This window comes from Helobdella robusta (genome assembly GCF_000326865.2).
Source record: "Helobdella robusta unplaced genomic scaffold HELROscaffold_127, whole genome shotgun sequence".
NCBI classification, from domain to species: domain Eukaryota; kingdom Metazoa; phylum Annelida; class Clitellata; order Rhynchobdellida; family Glossiphoniidae; genus Helobdella; species Helobdella robusta.
Window position 1 is genome coordinate 51,936 of NW_008703699.1, and position 11,277 is coordinate 63,212.

At 37.6% G+C, this 11,277-nt stretch overlaps 3 protein-coding genes across 3 annotated transcripts in view; 2 read left to right on the top strand and 1 right to left on the bottom strand.

Annotated features, from left to right (window-relative positions):
• Positions 1 to 36: 36 nt before the first annotated feature.
• HELRODRAFT_195049 (hypothetical protein) lies at positions 37 to 4,381 on the top strand (the record flags this gene model as incomplete). The annotated part of the gene is made up of 7 exons (XM_009013993.1): positions 37 to 165; positions 493 to 817; positions 1,393 to 1,637; positions 2,678 to 2,748; positions 2,950 to 3,062; positions 3,209 to 4,043; positions 4,067 to 4,381. 6 exons carry the CDS (start codon positions 37 to 39, stop codon positions 4,003 to 4,005), a joined length of 1,680 nt encoding a protein of 559 aa, XP_009012241.1. The 3' UTR covers positions 4,006 to 4,043; positions 4,067 to 4,381.
• Positions 4,382 to 6,310: 1,929 nt separating this feature from the next.
• HELRODRAFT_183983 (hypothetical protein) lies at positions 6,311 to 8,581 on the top strand (the record flags this gene model as incomplete). Its single annotated transcript, XM_009013994.1, has 10 exons — positions 6,311 to 6,429; positions 6,486 to 6,558; positions 6,711 to 6,875; positions 7,118 to 7,277; positions 7,373 to 7,513; positions 7,655 to 7,772; positions 7,909 to 7,987; positions 8,132 to 8,210; positions 8,285 to 8,379; positions 8,459 to 8,581. 10 exons carry the CDS (start codon positions 6,311 to 6,313, stop codon positions 8,579 to 8,581), a joined length of 1,152 nt encoding a protein of 383 aa, XP_009012242.1.
• A 2,146-nt stretch (positions 8,582 to 10,727) lies between these two features.
• Positions 10,728 to 11,277, bottom strand: part of HELRODRAFT_92225 (hypothetical protein) — a gene marked incomplete at both ends in the record, with an annotated part of 2,429 nt that continues 1,879 nt past the window's right edge. Inside the window, 2 exons of the mRNA XM_009013995.1 lie at positions 10,728 to 10,834; positions 10,992 to 11,208. Of these exons, the coding sequence (XP_009012243.1) occupies positions 10,728 to 10,834; positions 10,992 to 11,208 (324 nt within the window). The remainder of the gene's footprint in view (positions 10,835 to 10,991; positions 11,209 to 11,277) is intronic.

Here is an 11,277-nt window from a genome sequence, read left to right on the forward strand (position 1 = left end):
GTCTGGTTGGGAAGAGGAGAGGAAAAGAGAGCAAACATGAAGATGAATATGAATAAAGGAACGAAGGAAGGAAAGAAAGAAGGAAGGAAGGAATGCCGTAAAACGATGATGGAGATGATCGTCGTGTCTCGTTCTCATTTTCAAAAGAAAGAAAAGCATAAACAAGTAAAAATTAAAAAATAAACATTTTAAAATTTTTTCGCAGGTAAGAAACGTCACTGAAAGGAGATGTCAGGAAGAAATTTTCAAATTTTCATCTTCAGTGCATCTTTATTAACGGTGGCCTCAACAAAGACGACGACATCATCATCATCATCGACCACAGCAGCGCTGGCACTACTTAAACTGACAGCTGCACCAAAGAACAAACAGATGTTGACGCCAAATATTTTCCTGCTGAACCCGCCAGTTTTTGGTCTGACAACTTCAGCAGCAACTTCACACACACGTCATAAATATTTGTCTTATATTGTCACCCACCACAACCACCAGCAGCAACAGCAGCAGAAGCAGCAGCAGCAGCTACATCGTTACTTCCAGCAACAATTGAAACATCATCTGTTCCATTCAGTCACAAAACAATATTCGAGGCGATCAGCTGATATTACCAACGGCAAGGACGTAAAACACAACAAAAATCTTGACAACATCACTTGCTACACAACAAACAACAACATCGCAAACAACAACTACATCAACAACACAAAAGATAACATCAACACAACAATCCACAAAAACAATAACTTCAACATGACCACAATGAGTGTAAATATTTCTTTTCCGCCTCCAAATATCGACCCCATGCTTTTCATGAAAGGTTTGTAATCGTGTTGTCCATACTTTGTATACTATGCCAGCCTTCAGTGCTTTTTATTCTATGCTGGCTTTCAGGGTTTGGTATTCAATGCTTGTTTCGTTCGTACATTTGATTTTATGTGCACGCATTCAACATAATCTTCTCTTGCGTGTCTTTTCCATCTTTTTAATCAAAAGTCGCAATACCTTTTTCGAGCAAACGTGTGTGTCTATGCCTGTGTGTCTGTGTCTGTGCCTGTGTGTGTGTGTGTGTCTGTGTGTGCCTGTGTCTCTGTGAGTGAGTGTATGTGTTGCTTGAAGTTTAGCAAAGTTATTGAGGCATAGGACGCATGTTAATAAAGACACATTTGTGACAATCGGCCATTAAGATGAATGTCCCCCCACTTGCTCCAGATCAAATCACTTTTAAAAAACAATTACCTCTGAGATCATTTCATCCTCTCGCTAACCTGTGAAACGTTGTACGTCGATAGTTGACGTCGATTATAAGGCTAACAAAATTATTGCTGGTATAATTTTGTTTGCAACAGCACAAAACCAACCAACGCACATCGCACATCGTACATCAACGTACAGGTCACTGCCCACTCGCCCTTGACATTGACCGTTTCGTCACTCCGATCTGGTACGTGATTGGTGGATTGGGAAATGTATTATCTTTGGTGATATGGCAGAGCAGGAGCATGCGCAGAAACAACAGTTCTGCCATCTACCTGGCAGCTCTGTCTGCCTCCGATTTAATTTTTTTGGTACTGCATTTCTTTCAGGAATTGAAATATGCCTGGTTTGTCAATGCAGTCGATTACAATGGACTCTGTCAGGTGGGTTGTCTCTGTCTATATGTCTGTCTGTCTGTTTTGCTTGCGTCTGTGGGTGCGTGCTTGTGTGTTTGTACGTGTGTGTGTATGTATGTATGTATGCGAGTTATGCGCGTATGTACGTATGTATGTTGATATGTACTGCAAACAGTTGCTGGAATTAATTAAATTTTATTCTTTTGCCAACATTTAAGCTTCTACGCGCAAGACCAACATACCCTATAATGCCTTTTTATTGCTCTTTTGTATGTATATATATGTGTATCATGAATGTATGTGTATGTGTGTGTGTGAGTGTGTGTGTGTACTGTGTGTGGCCGTTCTTACATATTTCTATCTTATTGCTAATTATTCCTAATGTGTTTGCCAACAATTTTTTTTATTGTTAAGACCATGACAAATTCTACTCGTTTTACCAATACAACTAATAATAAAATTATAATTATTATTAATATTATTACTATTATTATTATTGTTGTTGTTGTTATTATTATTAAACTCTCAGACTCATCTCCCCATCTTCCCTAATCATCTTAACTTTACTTTTCTAATTTTTCATTTTGAATGAGACTCAAAAAATTTTCATAGTCCAATTTATTTTTATTGTTAAAGTATAAAAATGGAGATAATTTTTATTTTCAATATTTATAATGGAAATAACTTTTAAATTTTAAACTGCCAATCGATTCTACTCAACATATTCAGTCATGATCATCAGTCTTGAACATTATGGAACGCAAAAAAGTTCCAAATCATCAATCGTTCATTACTTCGTTCGTTCATTCAATCATTTATTCATTTGTGCAATCAATCAATCAATCATTCATTCATTTATTCATTCATTCATTTTTTTCATTCATTCATTCATTCGTCATCATCAATCCAGATAATCACTTTTAACATTTTAATCGTTTAAGTACACAGAGAGAAATGTAAACAAGCAAACAAACACACAAAAAACAAACGAACGTACAAACGAACGAATGAACAAACATACAAACATACATCCGCACATACAAACAAACAGAAACACAAACAAACAGATATATTACGTTTTATCAATGGTCACTCAATACTTGTCACCAATGCTCGTCCTCTGTTTCACCATTGAAAGGTACATACAACATAACGACATCCGATAAATCTCAATCTTCCCTATTTTTGTTTGTTTATTCGTTCGTTCGTTCGTTCGTTCGTTCGTTTGCTTGTTTGTTTGTGTAATTATTCGTTTGTCTACATCATACTACAATATCGTCATCATCATCATCAATATCCTCACCATCGTCATCGTCATCATCATCGTCATCGCCACTAGGTACCTGGCCATTTGTTACCCGTTCATAAAAGAGAAGCACTGCACTGGATCGCTGGCCGTGAAGGTCGTCGCTGCTGACGTCCTCCTCTCTACATCCTGCAGCTCACTGCAAGGTCGCTTTGCTTCTTCCTGCTTGCTACCGTTACTGCTGCTGCCGCTGCTGCTTGTGTTTTGATGTGCAAACTAACTCACACGTGTACGCAAACACACAAACAAACATGCAAGCAAACAGACAAACACCGACCAACTAACCGACCAGGTTACTTCTGGAAATACGAGCCAAACACGGGCACGTGCGAGATCGGCCCAGCAGAGTTGTGGTCGGTGTGGACATGGACGATCGAACTTTTTATGTTCTTCCTGCTGCCAGCCATCAACCTCATCTTCAACGTTCTCGTCATCGCGGAAGTCAAGCGCAAAGTGAGGGCCGACCATGTTCGATCCGCCAGGCTGGGCGGCTGCCCTTCCAACAGCTGCAACAGACAGATTTCAAAAACTCACTTGGATGCAAGGCAGTCCACCACAGTATCTGACGTCACAATTACGTTGAAGATGGCCCGTGCCGATGGTGATGACGATGTCAATAAGAAGATGAACTTTACAAGAAAAATTAAAAAATCTTTCGCTATTTTCTCGAAGCCATCATCATCGTCTTCATCATCATCCCTTTCATCATCATCAGCTTCGACCGTCATGCTGCTTTCCGTTTCCTTCTACGTCATCCTCACGACACTTCCGGCCACAATTGTTTACGTCATATACGAATACTTTCCATCTGGAGATAGTCAAATGTCGGATGACGAGATTCGGTTAGATTCCGTATGGCAACGACACATCACTTATTTGTTGTATCGTAAGATAGCAGAGGAAATCTGTCTGTCGCATTACGCCTGCAACTTCCTGCTTTACTATTTGACGGGCAGGCAATTTAGGAAGTCGGTCGGTTCGATATTCGGGCGAATGTGCAAACGTTCAGGGTTGTGCGATTCCGTCGATAACCGATTTGAAAACGGATCGAACGTCAGCAGGAGGAAGACGCCGATAAGAATGCAGTAGGAGTCAGTAGGAGGAGTCATTCAACGTGCTTCCCTTCCGTCGCATTCATTTCGTCAGCGCTGTGTTGTTTAGGGCTGCAGTTGTTCATTTTATTTATTACACTACTAACTAGCACAAATCACATTGGTGTTGAAGTTGTCGATGTGATTGTTAACTGGTGAAAGTGATTGTATCAATAATATATAAACTTGATATTCTTCTTAATGCCTCATTTATAATTGATTTCGAGATGTTGAGGTACGTCCTGCAAGCTGCATCGTAGTTTTGACATCCACTCCACGGTCCAAAACTGATCTGACTGTCTCCTCTAAATTATCATCACTTTCAATCATTTTGACATAATTTTGATTTAAATAAAGAAAGAAGGGAAACAATAGTCGCTTTGATATCATTCAAAAATGAAAGATGATGGAAAATTAAAATTTTTAAAGTGTCAATTTTTTAAAAAGTTCGGATTTCAAACAACCAACTATAACGAAATATCGACCGATAGAAAATAATTATTATTTATTATTATTAAATAACTAAAATAAAAAACTAGAAACCAGTCAACATTTAATAAATAAATAGATAGACATTATTAAAAAGATTGTTCAAAAAGGTAAAATTTAAGGCGACGACGAGAATAAAAAGTAATTTGTTATGTTGGTGTGGTGCTGTGAAGCGAGAACAAACAAACACATCACACAAAACTAGTAAGAAGTCGCAAGAATAGTAGTCAGTCACCTACCTACAATTAAATTACTCTCAGGGCCCTAGCTTACAAGAGCACGGCTAATGATTAACTCACCTCAGCTAACTACAAATTTGTATCACTAAATTTTAAGTATTGTACATGTTCCAGGTATTTTATTTTACTTATTTTAACGTTTTTACGTTGCACTTTTTGTATGATTTAATAATTTTACCTAATGTTAATGCCTCAGCCTACCTACGATTGTCCAACTCATCTCAATCTCTAACTTACTTACGAATTAAATTCATTTTCGGACAGATTTGCCTGTTAGCGCTTCTATATATACATCTACAACAAACATACAACAAACATATGAACTAACGAACGAGCAAACATACGAACGAACATAAAAATCTGCATACGTGCAAACAATAAAACAAACTTTAAACGCTAAATATGTCTGTGCAACAGGAAAATGGTGGAGGAAAGAAATGATGATGATGTTACTGATGACGATGATAATGATGTTGAAAATGTTGATGATGACGATGATTGACTTTATCTTTTTTTCCAATTGTATAAAGCTTTTCAAATTCTACTTACGAATAATAATAACCGTATTAACAATATTAAATGAAATTGAATAATTTTATTATTATTACTTTTTTAATAATCTTTTTTTTGTAATTATAAGACTGAAAATGCAAATAATAATAAAAGTTGGACTTTTAAATGGGAGGTTCTCGTGATGTGAAAAACTAAATTTCTGTGTAACCTTCATTCATTCATTTGTTCATCTGTCAATCTGTCTATCATCTATATTATACATCTATCTATTTGTTTATTTGTGTGTGTGTGTGTGTGTGTGTGCATCTCCTTATGTCTATCTATATGAAGATGTCTCCTTATGTCTATCTATATGAAGATGTCTCGTCATAAAAATCTGTCGCCATCCAAAGTTCGTTAGATTGCCTCATCGAGTCTATTCTTTAGAGTTATACATGGTACTTTTTCCTTGATTTCTAGACTTTAAAAATTTATTTTTAAATGTTATCTGGATAAATTGGTGTTCGAGCAGTTTCCTTGCACACCGGATGCTTTCTGCAGTTTTTTTTATAAGGAATAGAAGTTTATTGCACATGTAAGTTATGTTGATGGTTTTGTTGCTGTTGTTGTTGATGACGATGCTGATGTTGTTGTTGGTGATGCTGTTGTTATTGTTGATGTTGTTGTTGTTATGTAACTGTAATCTATACCTCAAATATGCGTTTCTAATTTCAACAACTGTTGTTGAAAGAAGAGGCGTCAAACACTAAAAATAAAATCAAAACAAAATTAATACGTCAGCAGGAAGGATCAACAACAACGTCATCACAACAACAACAACAACAACAACAACAACAACAACAACAACAACAACAACAACATAAAATTATCTGAGCCAAACGAAAATAGTTATTGAGGATAAACCATTAAGTAGATTATTACCATCAATCATCATCATCGGAAATGCCAACGTCATCACCATCGAAAAAATGTTTCAACATGATTCGTGACAAATATCGACGGTCATCATCATCATCATCATCATCATCACCATCATCATCATCATCATCATCATCATTTGAGATGACGACCTTGATAATAGTTGTGTTGGTTGCAGTGAAAGTTGTTGAGTCAGATGATCGCTGGAGAAACTCGAGCAGATGGGCCAATGATTCCTTGCAACAAATTGTTAGAGAGCATAGGTGAGTGAGTGTGTGTGTGCGTGTGTGAATGTGTATGTACGTTGTTTTGTGTGCAGGTTATACAAAGATATGATGAACATGGAGAAAATGACGCCATTGAAATCAAGCAGAGTCATCCACTCACCACAAGTTAGCCATGCGACTTGAAAATTATTTTGATGATGAAAAATGATGTTGATGATGCTTCGATCATTTATGGTCGTGGTTGTTGGTGGCTGTTGCTGCTGCTGCTGCTTCACCACCACACATCTCAGTCGCACGTTGTTCTTCACACACGTCAGCCGTACGAGGTCAGATTGCAAGGCGGCCGAACTTCGAGCGAAGGTCGTGTAGAAATTCTGATTGGCGGGATGTGGGGAGTTATCTGCCCGGACAGCTGGACCAACCTGGAGGCCAGAGTCGTTTGCTACCAACTCGGTCTCGGATATTCAAGGAATGCTCTCAAGGTCGGTATGGTTCAATGCGATGCGATATTCCACAAGCCACATGAGAACGATGCCGAACAAAAATTTATTTAAAAAAATGCAAGAGTTTCAAACTCGTCCACATTGAAACTTCATGCACAGATATAGTATTTGCATACAAACAAACAATCGAACGAACGAACGAATGAAGGAACAAACAAACGAACAAACAAACGAACAAACAAACGAACGAACAAACAAACGAACAAACAAACGAACAACAGACAGGAGCTTTCAAAGGGGATAAAATGGTTCGGCTGGCATCAGGAATTGAATGTGACGGCAACGAAGAGAAGCTGTCCGACTGTCACCATCGTCATTACGGAGACGACACCGAGTGCACGGTCTCTTCGAAATGGGTGGCTGCCGTCATGTGCTCATTCCGTTTGTATTCATTCTTTGCGCGCTCACACACACACACCACACACACACACACACACACACACACACACACACACACATACATACATACATTCAAGGACTGCCTGATTTAGTACCGAACGCGACGATGATCCAGAAGTCTATGTACCTGCAGGACCAACCGATGGCCTATCTGCAGTGCGCCATGGAAGAGAACTGCGCCGCACCTGAGGCTTTTGTCCTCAGGGAGAAAAGATCAGGTTACAATGATGTTGTTGATGTTGTTGATGATGATGACAATGATGATGGTGATAATAATTTTTTCAAGCATTCTTCGACAAACAGCCAACCAACCAACCAAACAAACAAGCAAGCAAACAAACAAACAAACAAACAAACAGACTGGCAATCGATAAAGCGGAGGTTGTTGAGGTTTTCAGCGATGACGTGGAACTTCGGGACCGCTGAGTTCCTGCCGCACGGAAGGAAGGATGATTGGGAGTGGCACCTCTGTCACAAGTTTGTAACAACAAAAACAACAACAATCTCAACAACAACACTACCACCAACAACAACAACCTCAACAACAACACCACCAACAACAACAATAATAATGGTAATAATAATAATGATGATGATAATATATGGCAAACAGACATTATCACAGCATGTCAAACTTCGCGGAATACGACATCATCGACCAGCTTGGCAACCGAGTGGCACACGGGCATAAGGTTCTTCACATTCCTTCATGATTATCGCCGTCATCATCCTCACCACATCATCATCGTCATCATCACATCATCATCGTCATCATCACATCATCGTCATCATCACATCATCGTCATCATCATCATCATCATCATGACCATTAACAGGCCAGTTTCTGTTTGGAGGACAACTACTGCATCGATGGTGTCAAAAAATTCTACGCTTGCGATGGCTTTGGAGATCAAGGTCTCATGAATAATTAATTAAGTAGATTCAACCTATAAATATTAATTAACTATCATCATCATCATCGTCGTCAGGTGTAACGATCGGGTGTGCGGACATCTACGCTCACGATATTGACTGTCAGTGGGTGGACATCTCTGAAATGTCAGTTGGAAATTTCACGTTTAAGGTTATCCATTCATCCGTCTTCCTCATCGTCGTCGTCCTCCTCTTCCTCCTCATCTTCGTTATCATCATCACACCACCAGATGAAAGTTAACCCGGAATATCATGTCGGTGAACTTGACTTCGACAACAATGCAGTCCTATGTGACCTTGGATACCTGGGCGGTTCCATAAAAGTTTCAAATTGTAAACTGGCTAGAGGGTGATGATGAAGATGATGATGACGACGATGGTGATGATAGAACATTTTAAATTTCAAATATTCAATAGTACATAACTGATATTTACATCAGTAACGCATTATTTCTTCGGCCGCCTCGTATATACAGTATATGTATTAAAATTATGTATTTAGTAAAACTTACACCCTGCTGTGCTTATGCACGCGTTGCTGGTGACTGATGAAATACCGATACAGGTTGTACAGTTGTACGCGACTTAACCCTGTTGTTCACTTTTTACATTTATACATGTCGCCTCCTCATTAGCTTTCCATACATTGAATAAAATGAAACGACGATGCCGAACAATATGAATTATTCTTATAACGAATTTTTACTTCATAGCAATTACAACATAGAAATATTGAATCAAAAATAGTTAGTTTAATATGAGTAACACCACATTCATCTGTTAGTAAAATTTAAAAGGACAAAAATGCATCAAATCATTGCTGTGTTGATTCTAAGCGAAATAGTTGAATAATATTTCAATGTAATTCCACGTTCAATTCTATTGACTGCTCGAGTATAGACTGCGCTGGGCAATCAATCGCGTGAGAAGAGCCAGGCGAAACTACAAAATGAGTTAAGCCTGATGATTGTTATGCCTTTAAAATAATTCTAAACTAATGAGTGCATGTATAAAAAAGAACAGCTAGAACGTCATTCAGATAATGATAGCAGAACATTAATCACATTGAAGCACCACATAGGAACATGCATGAATCGCCACGCATGTTAACTGTGTTAGGAAATTGACGACTGCTGCAATACATAGGTGGGTAGGTAGGTAGGTAGGTAGGTAGGTAGGTAGGTAGGTAGGTAGGTAGGTAGGTAGGTAGGTAGGTGATCGTATTTGATGGTTGTCATTTAAAATCAATGCCAGCATTAAGCAGCTTCTCAACGTTGACTGTGTCTATGAAGATATATTTTATAACAAATGAAATCACACAATGCATACAAACATGGATCACATCCAGTTTAATAAAACAACAAATTTTAATTAGAACAAAATTTATTATCTCTAGCAAATAGAAAATATAAAGTCACTTTAATGAACACAAATAATGAAAGAAGCAGCCATTGAAATGAAATTTCTGAACGACAGAGTAGGAAAGAACAAGGACTGGAGCTTCAAGGCACAAAAAAATCACGTTGAACAAAATTGAACGAGGAAAGTTAAATGAAAGTCATCATCCTTACCATCACCATCATCGCATTGTCATCGTCACATCATCAGTCCACCATTCAATTTTCACTTGCAATTCAAATTAAAAGTAAGAACAAAACGATGATTCAAAGAAATCAACGAAGAAAATGAGGATGATAAAAAACAAGCCTGATTAGCCAGTGAACAACAGCTGTTTGTACAATATAATAAATGAAAATGCAATAAAACATAATAGAATTTTAAATAAAAAAATTTCATCCGCGCAATTTAAATTATTCTAAATATTTTCATAGCTCAATACGCACCTTCTACAAGACATTGGAAGAGCAAAACCATTGCTTACAGAGGATGTGTGTGTGCGTGTGTGCTTTTCTATGCTAATTGATACAGAATTTACATTGTTTGTTTGTTTGATGTTTGGAAGCTTGTTTGATTGTCACATGATTGAATGATCTAGAAAATATATGATAGAATCGTGAAAAAATAATTTAAACAATAGAAAATAAACTGAGAAGCAATGAAAATTAATGATTTGGGCAATATTGGTTGCAAGAATCGAATGCATCATCTTGCTTGCTTGATTTATTGATTGATTGATCGATTGATTGATTGAGTGTTTCAATGATTAGATTTATTAAATTAAAAAATCAATTACAATTGCAATAACAAGACATGATGGTATTTTATGCAAGAGCTGGAAGAAAAAAATGAAAACAAAATAAATTTTTAAACGTATTAAATAAAAATTAAACTGCAACTTTTAAAAACGAGCATCTCTAAGTTATAAAAATATTCGTTTTGACAAATCTATTTCAACTTATAAAAGAAACTAAAATGAAAAGATTTTAAAAACAAGAGGGGACCATAGATAAAAAAAATCATTCACGGATAAAAATTCATCCAAAGTCAAATAAACATCTAAAGATGAAACTCTCTCCAGTCGAAAAACATTAAGTTAAATTAGTTCCAAATCTTCAAGACACTGTCCCACGACCCAGTTGCTAATGCGTTGCCGGACTCTGTGACTCCGAGACAACTGACACGATTCTCATGACCCAACAACTGACCTGATTAATATTTTCATTCCATTTCAATCACTAATTCAACTACATCACGAAGATCAATCAATCAATCTTCGTTTAGCGTCCAGAGACCCAGTTCCCGGAGGTAGGACGTTAGAAATAAAACATCATGGAGAAATAATTAAAAAAAAAAAGGACACACCTGCTTTCTCCAGTTTGATGGAGTCAAAGAGCTGAACCTTGAAATCATCGTAGCCAGCAAAGAGCAGTCGGCCACTGGATGAGAAGCCCACAGAGGTAACTCCACACTCGTTACCATCGTTATAATAGAGAGCAACTTCCTGGTCAGATCGAATGTCAAACAGACGACATGTCGTGTCATCAGAGCCTGTCGCGAAGGCCAGGTTGCTAGGGAAGAACTTTGAAATTTCAAATCAACTTATTCAAACCAGGGTGTCACCAAGTTGCATGTAGAAATAAAACAAATA